This window comes from Amphibalanus amphitrite, unplaced genomic scaffold (assembly GCF_019059575.1).
Source record: "Amphibalanus amphitrite isolate SeventyFive unplaced genomic scaffold, NRLGWU_Aamphi_draft 000008F_arrow, whole genome shotgun sequence".
Taxonomy (NCBI): Eukaryota; Metazoa; Arthropoda; class Thecostraca; order Balanomorpha; family Balanidae; genus Amphibalanus; species Amphibalanus amphitrite.
Window position 1 is genome coordinate 2,415,977 of NW_024881504.1, and position 11,490 is coordinate 2,427,466.

The 11,490-nt window shown below is 48.3% G+C and overlaps 1 protein-coding gene across 1 annotated transcript in view; it reads right to left on the reverse strand.

Moving 5' to 3' along the window:
• LOC122379601 overlaps nucleotides 1–11,014 on the reverse strand; it is a 58,243-nt gene extending 47,229 nt beyond the window's left edge. The window contains exon 1 of the mRNA XM_043361935.1: nucleotides 10,940–11,014. Within this exon, the coding sequence (XP_043217870.1) occupies nucleotides 10,940–11,014 (75 nt within the window). The remainder of the gene's footprint in view (nucleotides 1–10,939) is intronic.
• Between the last annotated feature and the right edge of the window lie 476 nt (nucleotides 11,015–11,490).

An 11,490-nucleotide genomic window follows, 5' to 3' on the forward strand; every position in this document is an offset into this window, starting at 1 on the left:
TCAAGGTCAGGTCACATCCCGTCAGGTCACGAAGCTGGTCAAAGGAGGTCATATTGCATATCAATCGATTCGGCAGGTCTTTCCATGTCCATTAGTGGGCCGCTTTGTCGACTCGGTAGCTTTAGTTGATCGGGAGTTATTGACGAAAAACTGATAGCCTTAGTAACGTGATAATGATGCCACGCAAAAACAACAAAGCAAAAGAGAAGCATCAGACCTTGCAAGGAGCGCATGAAATCACGATTCCGTGTGCTTGAGAATTTGAGATAGTTGTAGATCATTTCCGGACCAAACTAGCAATTTTCATATGCCCCCTGACTTTTAATGGTGAGAGACCGACCTGATCTCAGGCGACGCTTCAGAAAATCCGAGCTATACATTTATACAAGCTGTGAGACCTCTCGATGACACTATAAGGTCCTGTAAGTTTCAACTCCCTATGAAAGCTCTGCACTGAGGGTGTTGTGAAGTTGGAACATTTTAGGACTGTGCACACAGTCCTAAAATGTTCATTTTAGGACAGTTTAGGACAGTTTCACACAGCTCATTTTAGGACTGTTCATTTATGACGTGATAGATGAGTGACCTGACTTGACTTAAAAATGCATTTGGCCAAAAAAATCCGACTTATCAAATCCCGATTAAAAAATCGACTTATAATCCGGTTAATCAAATCCCGACCTTGTTTTCACTGGTCTTTAACCCGCGCACCGACGGGGGTCTGCGCCAACTTCGTACCGACGGGGGGGGGGGCGGATGACTGCCCCCCCCTGAGATCTCGAGAACAAAGCAAGATAGCGACAAGCGGTAAACGGCAAGGGATACGCACGGACAAGGTCTACAATTTTTACTCAGGTCATTTTCAGGTCAGGTCAAAGATGACGTCACAGGGGTCAAAAAAGTCAAAATGGCGGCGCTAGGTATGGAGAGTTTTTTTCTCGAATAACTTTCGAACTAGTCAATATAGGAACAAACTAAGGGCAGCATCGCGATCCTCTCGTCAATCCACATCGAATGATATATATGTTGACCTCGAAAGGTCAAGGTCAAAGGTTGACCTCAGGTCACGTGACCTCGAGGTCATCATGTATATCATTCGATGCGCCTTGACGAGCTGAACACAATGAGACCATCCGCGCGGCTGTATCTTGTTCCTGTATGGAGTTCTTGGCAAAAAAAAACCGCTGGTGACCTTTGATGACGTCACATGACCTTACAGCTGCCCAACAGCAAAACAGACCTCAAGGTAGTGAAGGTTGATCGTATATGAGGTCATTTATGGTTTATGGGGCCCACGGGCGTAGGAACGTCATGAAAAGTGAGTGGGCCACCCTGTCAAGGGGCCTCCTTTTCCAGGGGCCTCCTATTTTCAGGGGCCTCCAACTTTTGCCTCGTCCTGCTGGCTGCTTTCAAGTATGACCTCCAAATCTAGCTTCTGAGATCGGGCAGACGTACCCAGGGGCGTAGTAACCGCTTAAGCGAACAATGCGGAAAGTCCGCAACATTTTTTAAACTTATTCCCCTCCGATTTTTTTTTTTCAGAATCTATTTACCGCAAACGGCGCATGACCCCTGAAAACCCTTACACAAATGTCTTCCTCGTTTCCCAGGTGCCCCAATTAGCTTCATAGGCGCCCTCTTTGGCATATAAGCGCCTATGTATAGTCATCAGATACATCCCTATATGTCCCACAGTCGCCCCGTTGTCGCATACAATATCCCAGTAAACATGCCGACGTCGGCCCGACGTCGGCCCAACGTCGGCCGACGTCGGGGTGACGTCGGCAACTCGGCATCGGCATGCCGACGTCGGCCCGACGTCGGTCCAACCTCGGCACGACGTCGGCTGGATGTCTGATATGCCCGCATGTTCCGACGTCCAGCCGAGGTCCAGCCGACGTCGGGCCGACGTCGGACCGAGATCAATTGCTGAGGTCCAGCCGACGTCGGGTGACTTCGGGGCGACGTCGGACCGACATCGGCCGCTGTTTTGACCGTTAAAATAATATAAAATACATGTTTCATGTTTCATAAAGAGCTTCTGTATTCAAAATATCCTCAGGAAACTCAAATCTTCCTCCACGCCGCAACCCCCTGATCCGGACTGGACGGGAAACTTTATCCCATTTGGGATTGCCCGTAAGCCGAGCTCGCCCGTAGCCGGGTGCGGTGAGTGCTTGGGGGCTGCTCGGCCTATCCTTTGGTCAGGCTCAGCCCCGGCAACTCACCAGGGCCGGGCCCAGTTCATATAGAAAGGCCAGTCGGCAAGTGTCACTTTGCCAAAGTGCCACTTATCAAAGGGACACTTTGGGAAACGTTGGTGCAGGTGTGTAAGAGTGGCTATAGGTATGAATCCATTGTGGGGTCGCCCTTTCCAATAAGTGTCACGCAACAGCAATGGGACCAGGGACTCTATATGAACTGGACCCAGGGTGCTCGCCAAGAAGACCAATGTCTCCATCCTATGATCCTTCCGGCTCTGAAATGGTCTTGTCAGACCGAAAGGGCGTAACCCAACAAAACAAACCAAATTTGTTAGCTGGCTGCGTGGTGTAGTGGTTAGCGCACTAACCTCGCGTTCGAGTGACACTGGGTTCGAATCCCATCGCCGGATGATGCTTTTGGCGTGTTGTCCCAGTAAACATGCCGACGTCGGCGTTTGGGGGCTCGAATCCCGCCGCCGGTCGATATTTTTGGCGCGGTGTCCCAATAAACATGCCGACGTCGGCCCCGTCGGTCCAACGACAAACGATCTCGTCAACCTCGCCAAACGATCTCGGCCCGACGTCGGCTCGACGTCGGCTGAACTTCGGCTGGACGTCGGAACATGCGGGCATATCCGACGTCCAGCCGATGTCGGGCCGAGGTTGAACCGACGTTGGGCCGACGTCGTCATGTTTACTGGGATGGTGCTCCCAGACGCAGATGGGGCTCTCGGGGTCGACAGTGTGGGACCTTCAGTCGCTGATGGGTGCCCGCCAGATGTGGACCCTCGGAGACGCCGGTATGGGGCCCTCAGAGATGCCGGTATGTGGCCCTTAGAGACACCGGTGTGGAACCCTCAGATACTTCAGTGTGAAGCCCTTACAATTGCTGGTGTGGAGCTATGAATGCGCTGGCTTAAATCCCTGGTGGCCCTGGTGGCGCAGTTGGTTAAGGCGTCGACCCGCGGTGCGGGCGGTGCCGGATTCGGGTTCGATTCCCGGTTCCGCCCGTTCCGCGGGCGTCGTCCCCGGCTGTGTCACCAGGTGTGGGGTAGGCTCCCACTTCAGCCGTAGCCTGGGGGGTGGGGTACAGTTGCCGGGAGGAGATGGAGCCCTCCTATAATTGGGACATACAAGAGCCCGTTGGAGGGAGGCACGAATTAAAAAAAAAAATCCCTCAGAGGCCGGTACATGGACATCAGAGCTCAGTGAAAGCTTATGTGGTGCCTTCAGTGTGGAGCCGTTAGACATCAACATGGTGCTCTCAGGAGCCGGTGAGTCCTCAGAGTCACCGGTGTGGGGCCTTCAGAGCTCCGAGATACTGGTGTGGGGCCCTCAGAGGTGTCGGTGTGGGTCCTTCAGATGTACCTATAGAGCCTTGAGATTCACAGGTGTGGTGGCCCACAGACTCTGTGGGGGGGGGCACCGGTGTGGGGCCACCAGAGCCACCGATATAGGGCCCTTAGAGACACTAGTATGACTCTCAAAGGCGCCGCTGTGTTGCGCTCATAAACACTGGTGTGGAGCCATCACAGGCGGGTGGAGCCGTTAGAGGCCGGAAAGGGCCCTTAGATACCTACAAGGAGCCTTCAGAAGCCGGCGTGGCACCCTTATGGGGATAAGCGTGTCTACTTAGGAGCCCTTGAGGTGCTCTCATGAGCTCTGTGGGGCCCTACCGAGCCGAAATATGGCCACGGCCAGTTGCCGCCGCATGGCTCTTCGGACTATCATTCTCAGGGGCCTCATCTGCCTAGTTTGAATAGAAGGGCCTCTCAGACCATCAGTCTCATGGGCCTCCTCTGGCTAGTATAAATAGAAGGGCCTGTTAGACCATCAATCCTAGGGGCCTCCTCTGGTTAGTATAAATAGAAGAGCCTCTCAGACCATTAATCTCAGGGGGCTCCTGTGGACAGTATAAATAAAAGGGCCTCTCAGACCATCAGTCTCAGGGGCCTCCCTAGAAAAGTGTAAATGTGGAAAGAGGGCCCCCTCAGATTCATTAGGAGTGGACCTCTCTGACTATCAGTCTCAGGGGCCTCTTGTGGCCAGTATGAATATAAGAGCCTCTCAGACCATCGGTCTCAGGGGCCTCTTCTGGCTAGTGTGGATAGAGGGCCCTCCCAGACCACCGGTTTCAGGGGCCTCCAATGGCCAGTTATATGAACAGAAGGGCCTCACAGCCATCAGCCTCGGGGGCCTCTTCTGACTGGTGTGAATATGAGGGCCTCTCATACCATCAGTCTCAGGGGCCTCCTCTGCCTAGTGTGAATATAAGGGCTTCCCAGGCCATCAGTCTCAGGGGACTCTTCTGACTGGTGCCGGATTGAGGGACCTCCCAGACCGAAATTTTGGGGGTCTCCTGTGGCTAGTATGAATAGAAGGGCCTCTCAGTCCATCAGTCTCATGGGCCTCTTCTGCCTGGTGTGATTATATGACTGATATTATATTATGACTCTCAGGTCATCAGTCTCAGGGGCCTCCTCTGGCTACAGTGTAGGTGGATAGGCCTCACAGACCATCAGTCTCAAGGGCCTCTTCTGACTATTGAGGATAGAGGGGCCTCCTCTGACTAGTGAGGGTAGGGGGCCTCGGCTAGACCGCCAGTGTCAGGGGCCTATTCTGACTAGTGTGGATGGAGGGGCCTCCCAGACCACCAGTCTCAGACCTCCGACTAGTGTGGATAGAGGGGCCTCCCAGACAGCCAGTGTCAGGGACCTCCCCAGACCAGTGTGGATATTGGGGCCTCCTCAGATCCACTAGGGCCTCTCAGGCCATCAGTCTCAGGGCTTCGACTGACAAGTATGAACAGAGGGCCTCCTTGGATCCATCAGGGCCCCTTGGAGTCCGTGCGTGGGGATTCGTGGAACTTATTTTTACCGAGTTTGTTTATTCTTGAAGGTGACGACGTTCTCTCAAATCGAGACGAGGGGCCTCGAGTAAAAAGTGGGTGGGCCAAAACACATGGTTGGCCCCCCCCCCCACCTCGAAAAGTGGGTGGGCACTTGCCCACTTGGCCCCCCCCTGTTCCTACGCCTATGATGGGGCCATTCCGACCCGGTTTAGTGGTAAAAACAAGGAGTTGATTTTTCCCCCGTTGACTTATAATGGGGAGGTCGAGAAATTGACCTGACCTTAGATCATAGATATCAAAATTCCGAGATATACACATTGTAGCTACTAATGACCTTATAACATCCTGCGACTTTCAAAGGCCTCCGACATCTACTGTAGCTCTGGCACGGTGACAAAGTTGCAAAAAAAGTGACTTGAGGCTGGGTCATTCAAAGTGACCTGGTGACCTGACCTTAAAAGTTAGGAGGTTCAAACTTGCACACCATGTGTAAAATTGATGAGAGAATAGTCGTACCAAATTTCGCGGCGCTTAGCGCCGCGGTTTTCCCGCTATTCGTTAAAAACCTCAGGAGGGGGGGCGGATATCCGCCTCCCCCCCGTCGGTGCGCGTGTTAATGTTCTAGCCTTACAGGTGATTGTTTGAACTCGGAAGATGCTGAATTTTGGTTAACCCCATACTTATATGATAAAAAAACGTCAGTGTTAGGAAGTTAACCCACGCCCCGTAGGGCTATCGGGGGACCCTACCACTCGTAGGGGGATTTTCAAAATTCAAACGGCGTTCGATAGCCCCACCGGGGAACTACCTTGTGACCCAATTTCATTGACCTAGGTCAAACCGATGACGGCACAGGTAAGGTCAAAGGTCGGATTTTCACCGTAACTTCACAGGCATTTCAAGAAATGTGTTGTAGAGTTCTGCACGGCTGCAATTTTCCACAGCCTAGCCGCCCCACAGCCGTGGCTCCACAGCCACAGCCGCCCACAGCCGTGGCAAACTGTGGGCAGCCAGCCGTCAGCCGGCCGTGGATACTTTTAATGAAATGAAATCAAATATTATATAATAAGTTGATTTTAGTTAAAACATACAGACAAAAGCACATTGCAATGGGCTATAGATTCTCAAGCTGATGAAGCATGCCTACACAAGCCCTTGCAAGATGGGTAGGTACCTACATGAACGGAAGATATAAACAGCGAACCAGAATAGAAGCAGTGTAGACATCTAATGCCACCAAATCCTGAAGCATGGTAGAGGGACAGAACAGCAGACTCTGGTACTTTTCATTATCAATGTTATGGAAAATGAAACTCAGAACTGAAGTTGATGAACTGTCAAACAGTGATTGTCCTGATAGTTATCTTTCTTACCTTGCCTATTTTCTGGGGTGTGATATGCCAGGCTTGAAGCAACCTTCTGAGCAAGTCTCAAAGTTCAAACTAATTTGATAAGCAAGGCATCAAAACACTAGTGAGCATCCAACAAAGAGAAACATTTGATTTTTTCAAATTTGATTTTCCATTTTTCTTCAAGCTGCGCCAAATCACCAAGGACGTGTGACCCACAATTGCCTCTTTTAATTTAAAAGTTTATTGGAGTTTTGATAACGTCAATAACAAAGAAGAAGGAATTATTTATTTTCGTTTTTCTACAAATAGCCATTGAAAATTATGATTATTAAATATAAGGGTCTTTCAGTAAAAAACTGCTCTCAAACACAAGAATAGATTTAATATCAAATTTTGACATTTTTTGAAAAAGACGTCATTTTATTTGTAAAGTCAACAACTCGTGAAAAAAGTTATGTTCAGGATTTACAACGTTATGTGAATGAACCGTAAGTACGGTTCACGCTCCCTTATTATCTAATTCCTTTAATCGCTTGGATGGATCGACAGACCTGATGATGACAGTGTTGTCGAAAGCTTATCTCTTTTGTTTCTCTTTGGTAAACTAAAGAACCAATTCAATTTTTGGCGTGTTATTGATCATTTTCACATCAATTTTGACTATATTATCTAATTCCATTGGCTTCGTTTATCAGTATTTTCTGTTAGCGTTCACTCACACACCAGTTAGAACATAAGTGCGCCAGTTTTTACTATGTGTGTGGACTTGCCGAAAATCCAGAAATACATCTAGGGGTTATTTGATAATATTTTATGAAGGCTTTAACTGCCTTTACATAGGTATTATTCCTTTTTTATAACCTGAAAGAATTATTGAACGCTTGTCTTCAATAGCTGTAAGGTGCTCTCCTAATGACCAGGTAAGATTGATTTTATATATATATATATATATATATATATATATATATATATATATATATATATATATATATATATATATATATATATATATATATATATATAAATATATATATATATATATATATATATATATATATATATATATATATATATATATATATATAGCGAACAAACTAATAAGTGACGTTTCGACTTTTTATTGCTAAAGTCTGCCTCAGAAGTTAACTCTGGCAAGCCATATCGGCCATATCTGCTTCTGGCGCAGCAAAGACAAAACAAGGCGAATCGCAAAGTACACATCTACACACAACGAGCAGAAACAAGCATGGTCCTCCGGTTTCCTGGAAATTCAATTTCGGCTGTATCCACCAGGTGCAAACTACCCCACCTAGCCCTATGCATCAGCAATAAAATACGGTGGATATATCATTAATTTACCGCACCATCGTCGGTACAGTCAACGGGCGCAAATCACACAGTCGACAGACAGCCCGCAGTACACCCGTGCTCTGCGGCACAGCCTACTTGTCAGGCAGCCACTAAGGATTTATGATTAAAATGCTGTACCATCGTCAGTACAGGCATTGGGCGTAAACAACACAGTCAACAGGCAGCCCGCAGTACACCCGTGCTCTGCGGCACAGCCTACTTGTCAGGCAGGCACCAGAATACCTGACAAGAGCCCTCGATCTGACGTTTCTAAGTACTATAGCGAACTGTTTTGAAACAGAATAATGCGATAAACTGCCTTAGCGATCCGACTATATTCTTTAGCCACAGAGTAAACATTTGGCGAAAACGGTGCTGGAGCGGGCTACAACAGGCCCTCTACGTACTATCTAGTAGCGGCACAAATTAGAGGCATCTTCGAGAGGTAAGACGTCAATCACTGTCCTCTAAAGCCGGCCGTACATTGCAAGGCCCCACGCACCCAACGGTGCAACCTAAGATGGGTGACTGCGGGGACGCGCCAAACCTAGACACGTCCCCACAGGCACCCATGGAAGACTGCGACGTCGGACCAAAACGTACCTGCACCGGGCAGCCGGTTAGAGTATACCTAACCCTCCCTTCTTACATTCTCTCCCTCACTGTCCCTCTGTGTTCCCAGTAACCCCACCCATCTCATCTCTCTAATGGGTCTTCCATGGGTCTTCCATGGGTGCCTGTGGGGACGTGTCTAGGCTTGGCGCGTCCCCGCAGTCACCCATCTTAGGTTGCACCGTTGGGTGCGTGGGGCCTTGCAATGTACGGCCGGCTTTAGAGGACAGTGATTGACGTCTTACCTCTCGAAGATGCCTCTAATTTGTGCCGCTACTAGATAGTACGTAGAGGGCCTGTTGTAGCCCGCTCCAGCACCGTTTTCGCCAAATGTTTACTCTGTGGCTAAAGAATATAGTCGGATCGCTAAGGCAGTTTATCGCATTATTCTGTTTCAAAACAGTTCGCTATAGTACTTAGAAACGTCAGATCGAGGGCTCTTGTCAGGTATTCTGGTGCCTGCCTGACAAGTAGGCTGTGCCGCAGAGCACGGGTGTACTGCGGGCTGCCTGTTGACTGTGTTGTTTACGCCCAATGCCTGTACTGACGATGGTACAGCATTTTAATCATAAATCCTTAGTGGCTGCCTGACAAGTAGGCTGTGCCGCAGAGCACGGGTGTACTGCGGGCTGTCTGTCGACTGTGTGATTTGCGCCCGTTGACTGTACCGACGATGGTGCGGTAAATTAATGATATATCCACCGTATTTTATTGCTGATGCATAGGGCTAGGTGGGGTAGTTTGCACCTGGTGGATACAGCCGAAATTGAATTTCCAGGAAACCGGAGGACCATGCTTGTTTCTGCTCGTTGTGTGTAGATGTGTATTTTGCGATTCGCCTTGTTTTGTCTTTGCTGCGCCATAAGCAGATATGGCTTGCCAGAGTTAACTTCCGAGGCAGACTTTAGCAATAAAAAGTCGAAACGTCACTTATTAGTTTGTTCGCTATATTTAATCTGGCATAAGTTTGTTGCATATATATATATATATATATATATATATATATATATATATATATATATATATATATATATATATATATATATATATATATATATGTAAAGTTAGGGAGCAGATTCTCTGATATACAGGTTTGATTGAATATGACAGCTAGTTGAGCGTTGATGATCTTCTTTTTGGTACTTTCTAGCAGTCGAAATACTTTTCTTTCTTCATCACACAATCTTGCCAGCACATCACGGGTATTTATTTGCAACGTTTCACTCATTCGATGAGCATCATCAGGCATATGTGTAATACAAGATATACATACGAATAATACGATGATCACAAGTAAATAAAAAGTATGCGGAGTCATATGTTAAAACAATATTCGTATTCGGCGTTCGATTATAAATGTACAGGTCGATGTTAACGTTAGGGTGTGAAAAGAATGCGTTTATGTCATCAGCGTGTTGTTTTTAATGACACAAGAACACGTTCGGATGTTTTAGGAGACACTTCGTAGACACAAGTACAAATACATGCATATCGAACACTCAAAAACTCACAAATCCAAAACGACAATTTCGGAATGCTCGGTAACAATACCTCCGGTGCCCATAGCCGACCATATGACTATCTTGGCCCGCGTTCCACTCCGTCGTCATAAATCACCGCGCCAGTCTTTTCAGATCCGCCCCTGGCGAAAAGTTAACTGGGACGCGCTGTGTCTGCATCTGTTACAGGCCGACTGGCAACCTCTATATCGGGCGGAGGGGATCGAAAGCAAATTAGAGGAATTCATGAAAGTATGGCTCAGCGCTATTGATATTTACTGTCCAACTAAAACTGTGACGCCGCGCCGTCCACACTGTCCTTGGGTTGAAAATAACCCGGAACTGCGAGAGATCATGGACGAGCGGGACCGTGCTTTTACAATCTGGCGTGCATCTGGTGCAGAGTCTGATCTGTCAACGTACCGCCACCTTCGAAACCGTGTCAAGCGTCTTCTTGCCAAATCCAAGCGGGATTACTTGTGTTCTTCAATGCTATCGGACCGAAAAAATTTTTGGAGGAACATTCGAAACTTCGCCATACGCCCAGGGACTGACAGCTCCTCCGAACCTTTAGGGACTGAAAAAGCCGACGAATTCAACCGCGACTTCGCCTCGGTTGGTCCCCGCATTGCCACAGAGCTGAAGGAGCGTCATATTGGCAACGACATGCCTGATATCTCACACAAGCCGCCCCGTGTCATCTCCACAAACCTGATCCTACATCCTGTGACACTTCCCGAGCTTTCCAAATATCTGAATGAACTATCCTCTTCAAAAGCCGTCGGTGTCGATGGTGTACCATTGATTGCTATTAAAAACTGTTTTGCCGTTCTAGGACCACATCTACTTCATGTCATCAATGCGTCGATTGTCAACCGTGTCTTCCCGGCCGCTTGGAAAATGGCATTAGTGGTACCAATCCATAAGTCAGGACCGCGCCATGTCGCGAACAACTTTCGGCCTATTTCCATTCTACCAGTTCTCTCGAAACTGTGTGAAAAAGCAGTGTGTGCACAGCTCTCCGCGTATTTTGTCAAATGTGATTTGTTTTCTCCCTCACAATACGCTTACAGGCCGTGCCACTCGACCGAGGACGCCGTCCTTGATGTGACTGAGTGGACTTCGCGACGAGTCGATGATGGACATGTGGTAGCAATCACGTCATTGGATTTAAGCAAGGCTTTCGACAGTGTTGATCACAGTGTGCTCCTGATGAAACTCCAGTGGTACGGTGTTGACCCGACCTGGTTCAAAAGCTATCTTGTAGGGCGACGACAGTTGGTGAGGGGCGGCTCTCTTTTCCTTCCTCTATCCCATGGGGTCCCACAAGGATCCCTCATTGGTCCGATTCTCTTTAGCATCTTTACAAACGACCTTCCATCCTATCTCCCCCACGGTCGTTTGGTATCTTACGCCGATGACACCCAGCTACTTGACTCAGCACATCCAGACGACCTATCATCTCTTAAATCACGCCAGGAGAACTCTCTCCTAGCCGTTCAGTCTTACTTTACTGCAAATTCACTAAAAATGAACCCCTCAAAGACCACTCTCTTGCTAATAGGTACCCCCAATTCTCTCAAGAAGACAACATCCTTTCATCTGAACTTTCATGACTTCAT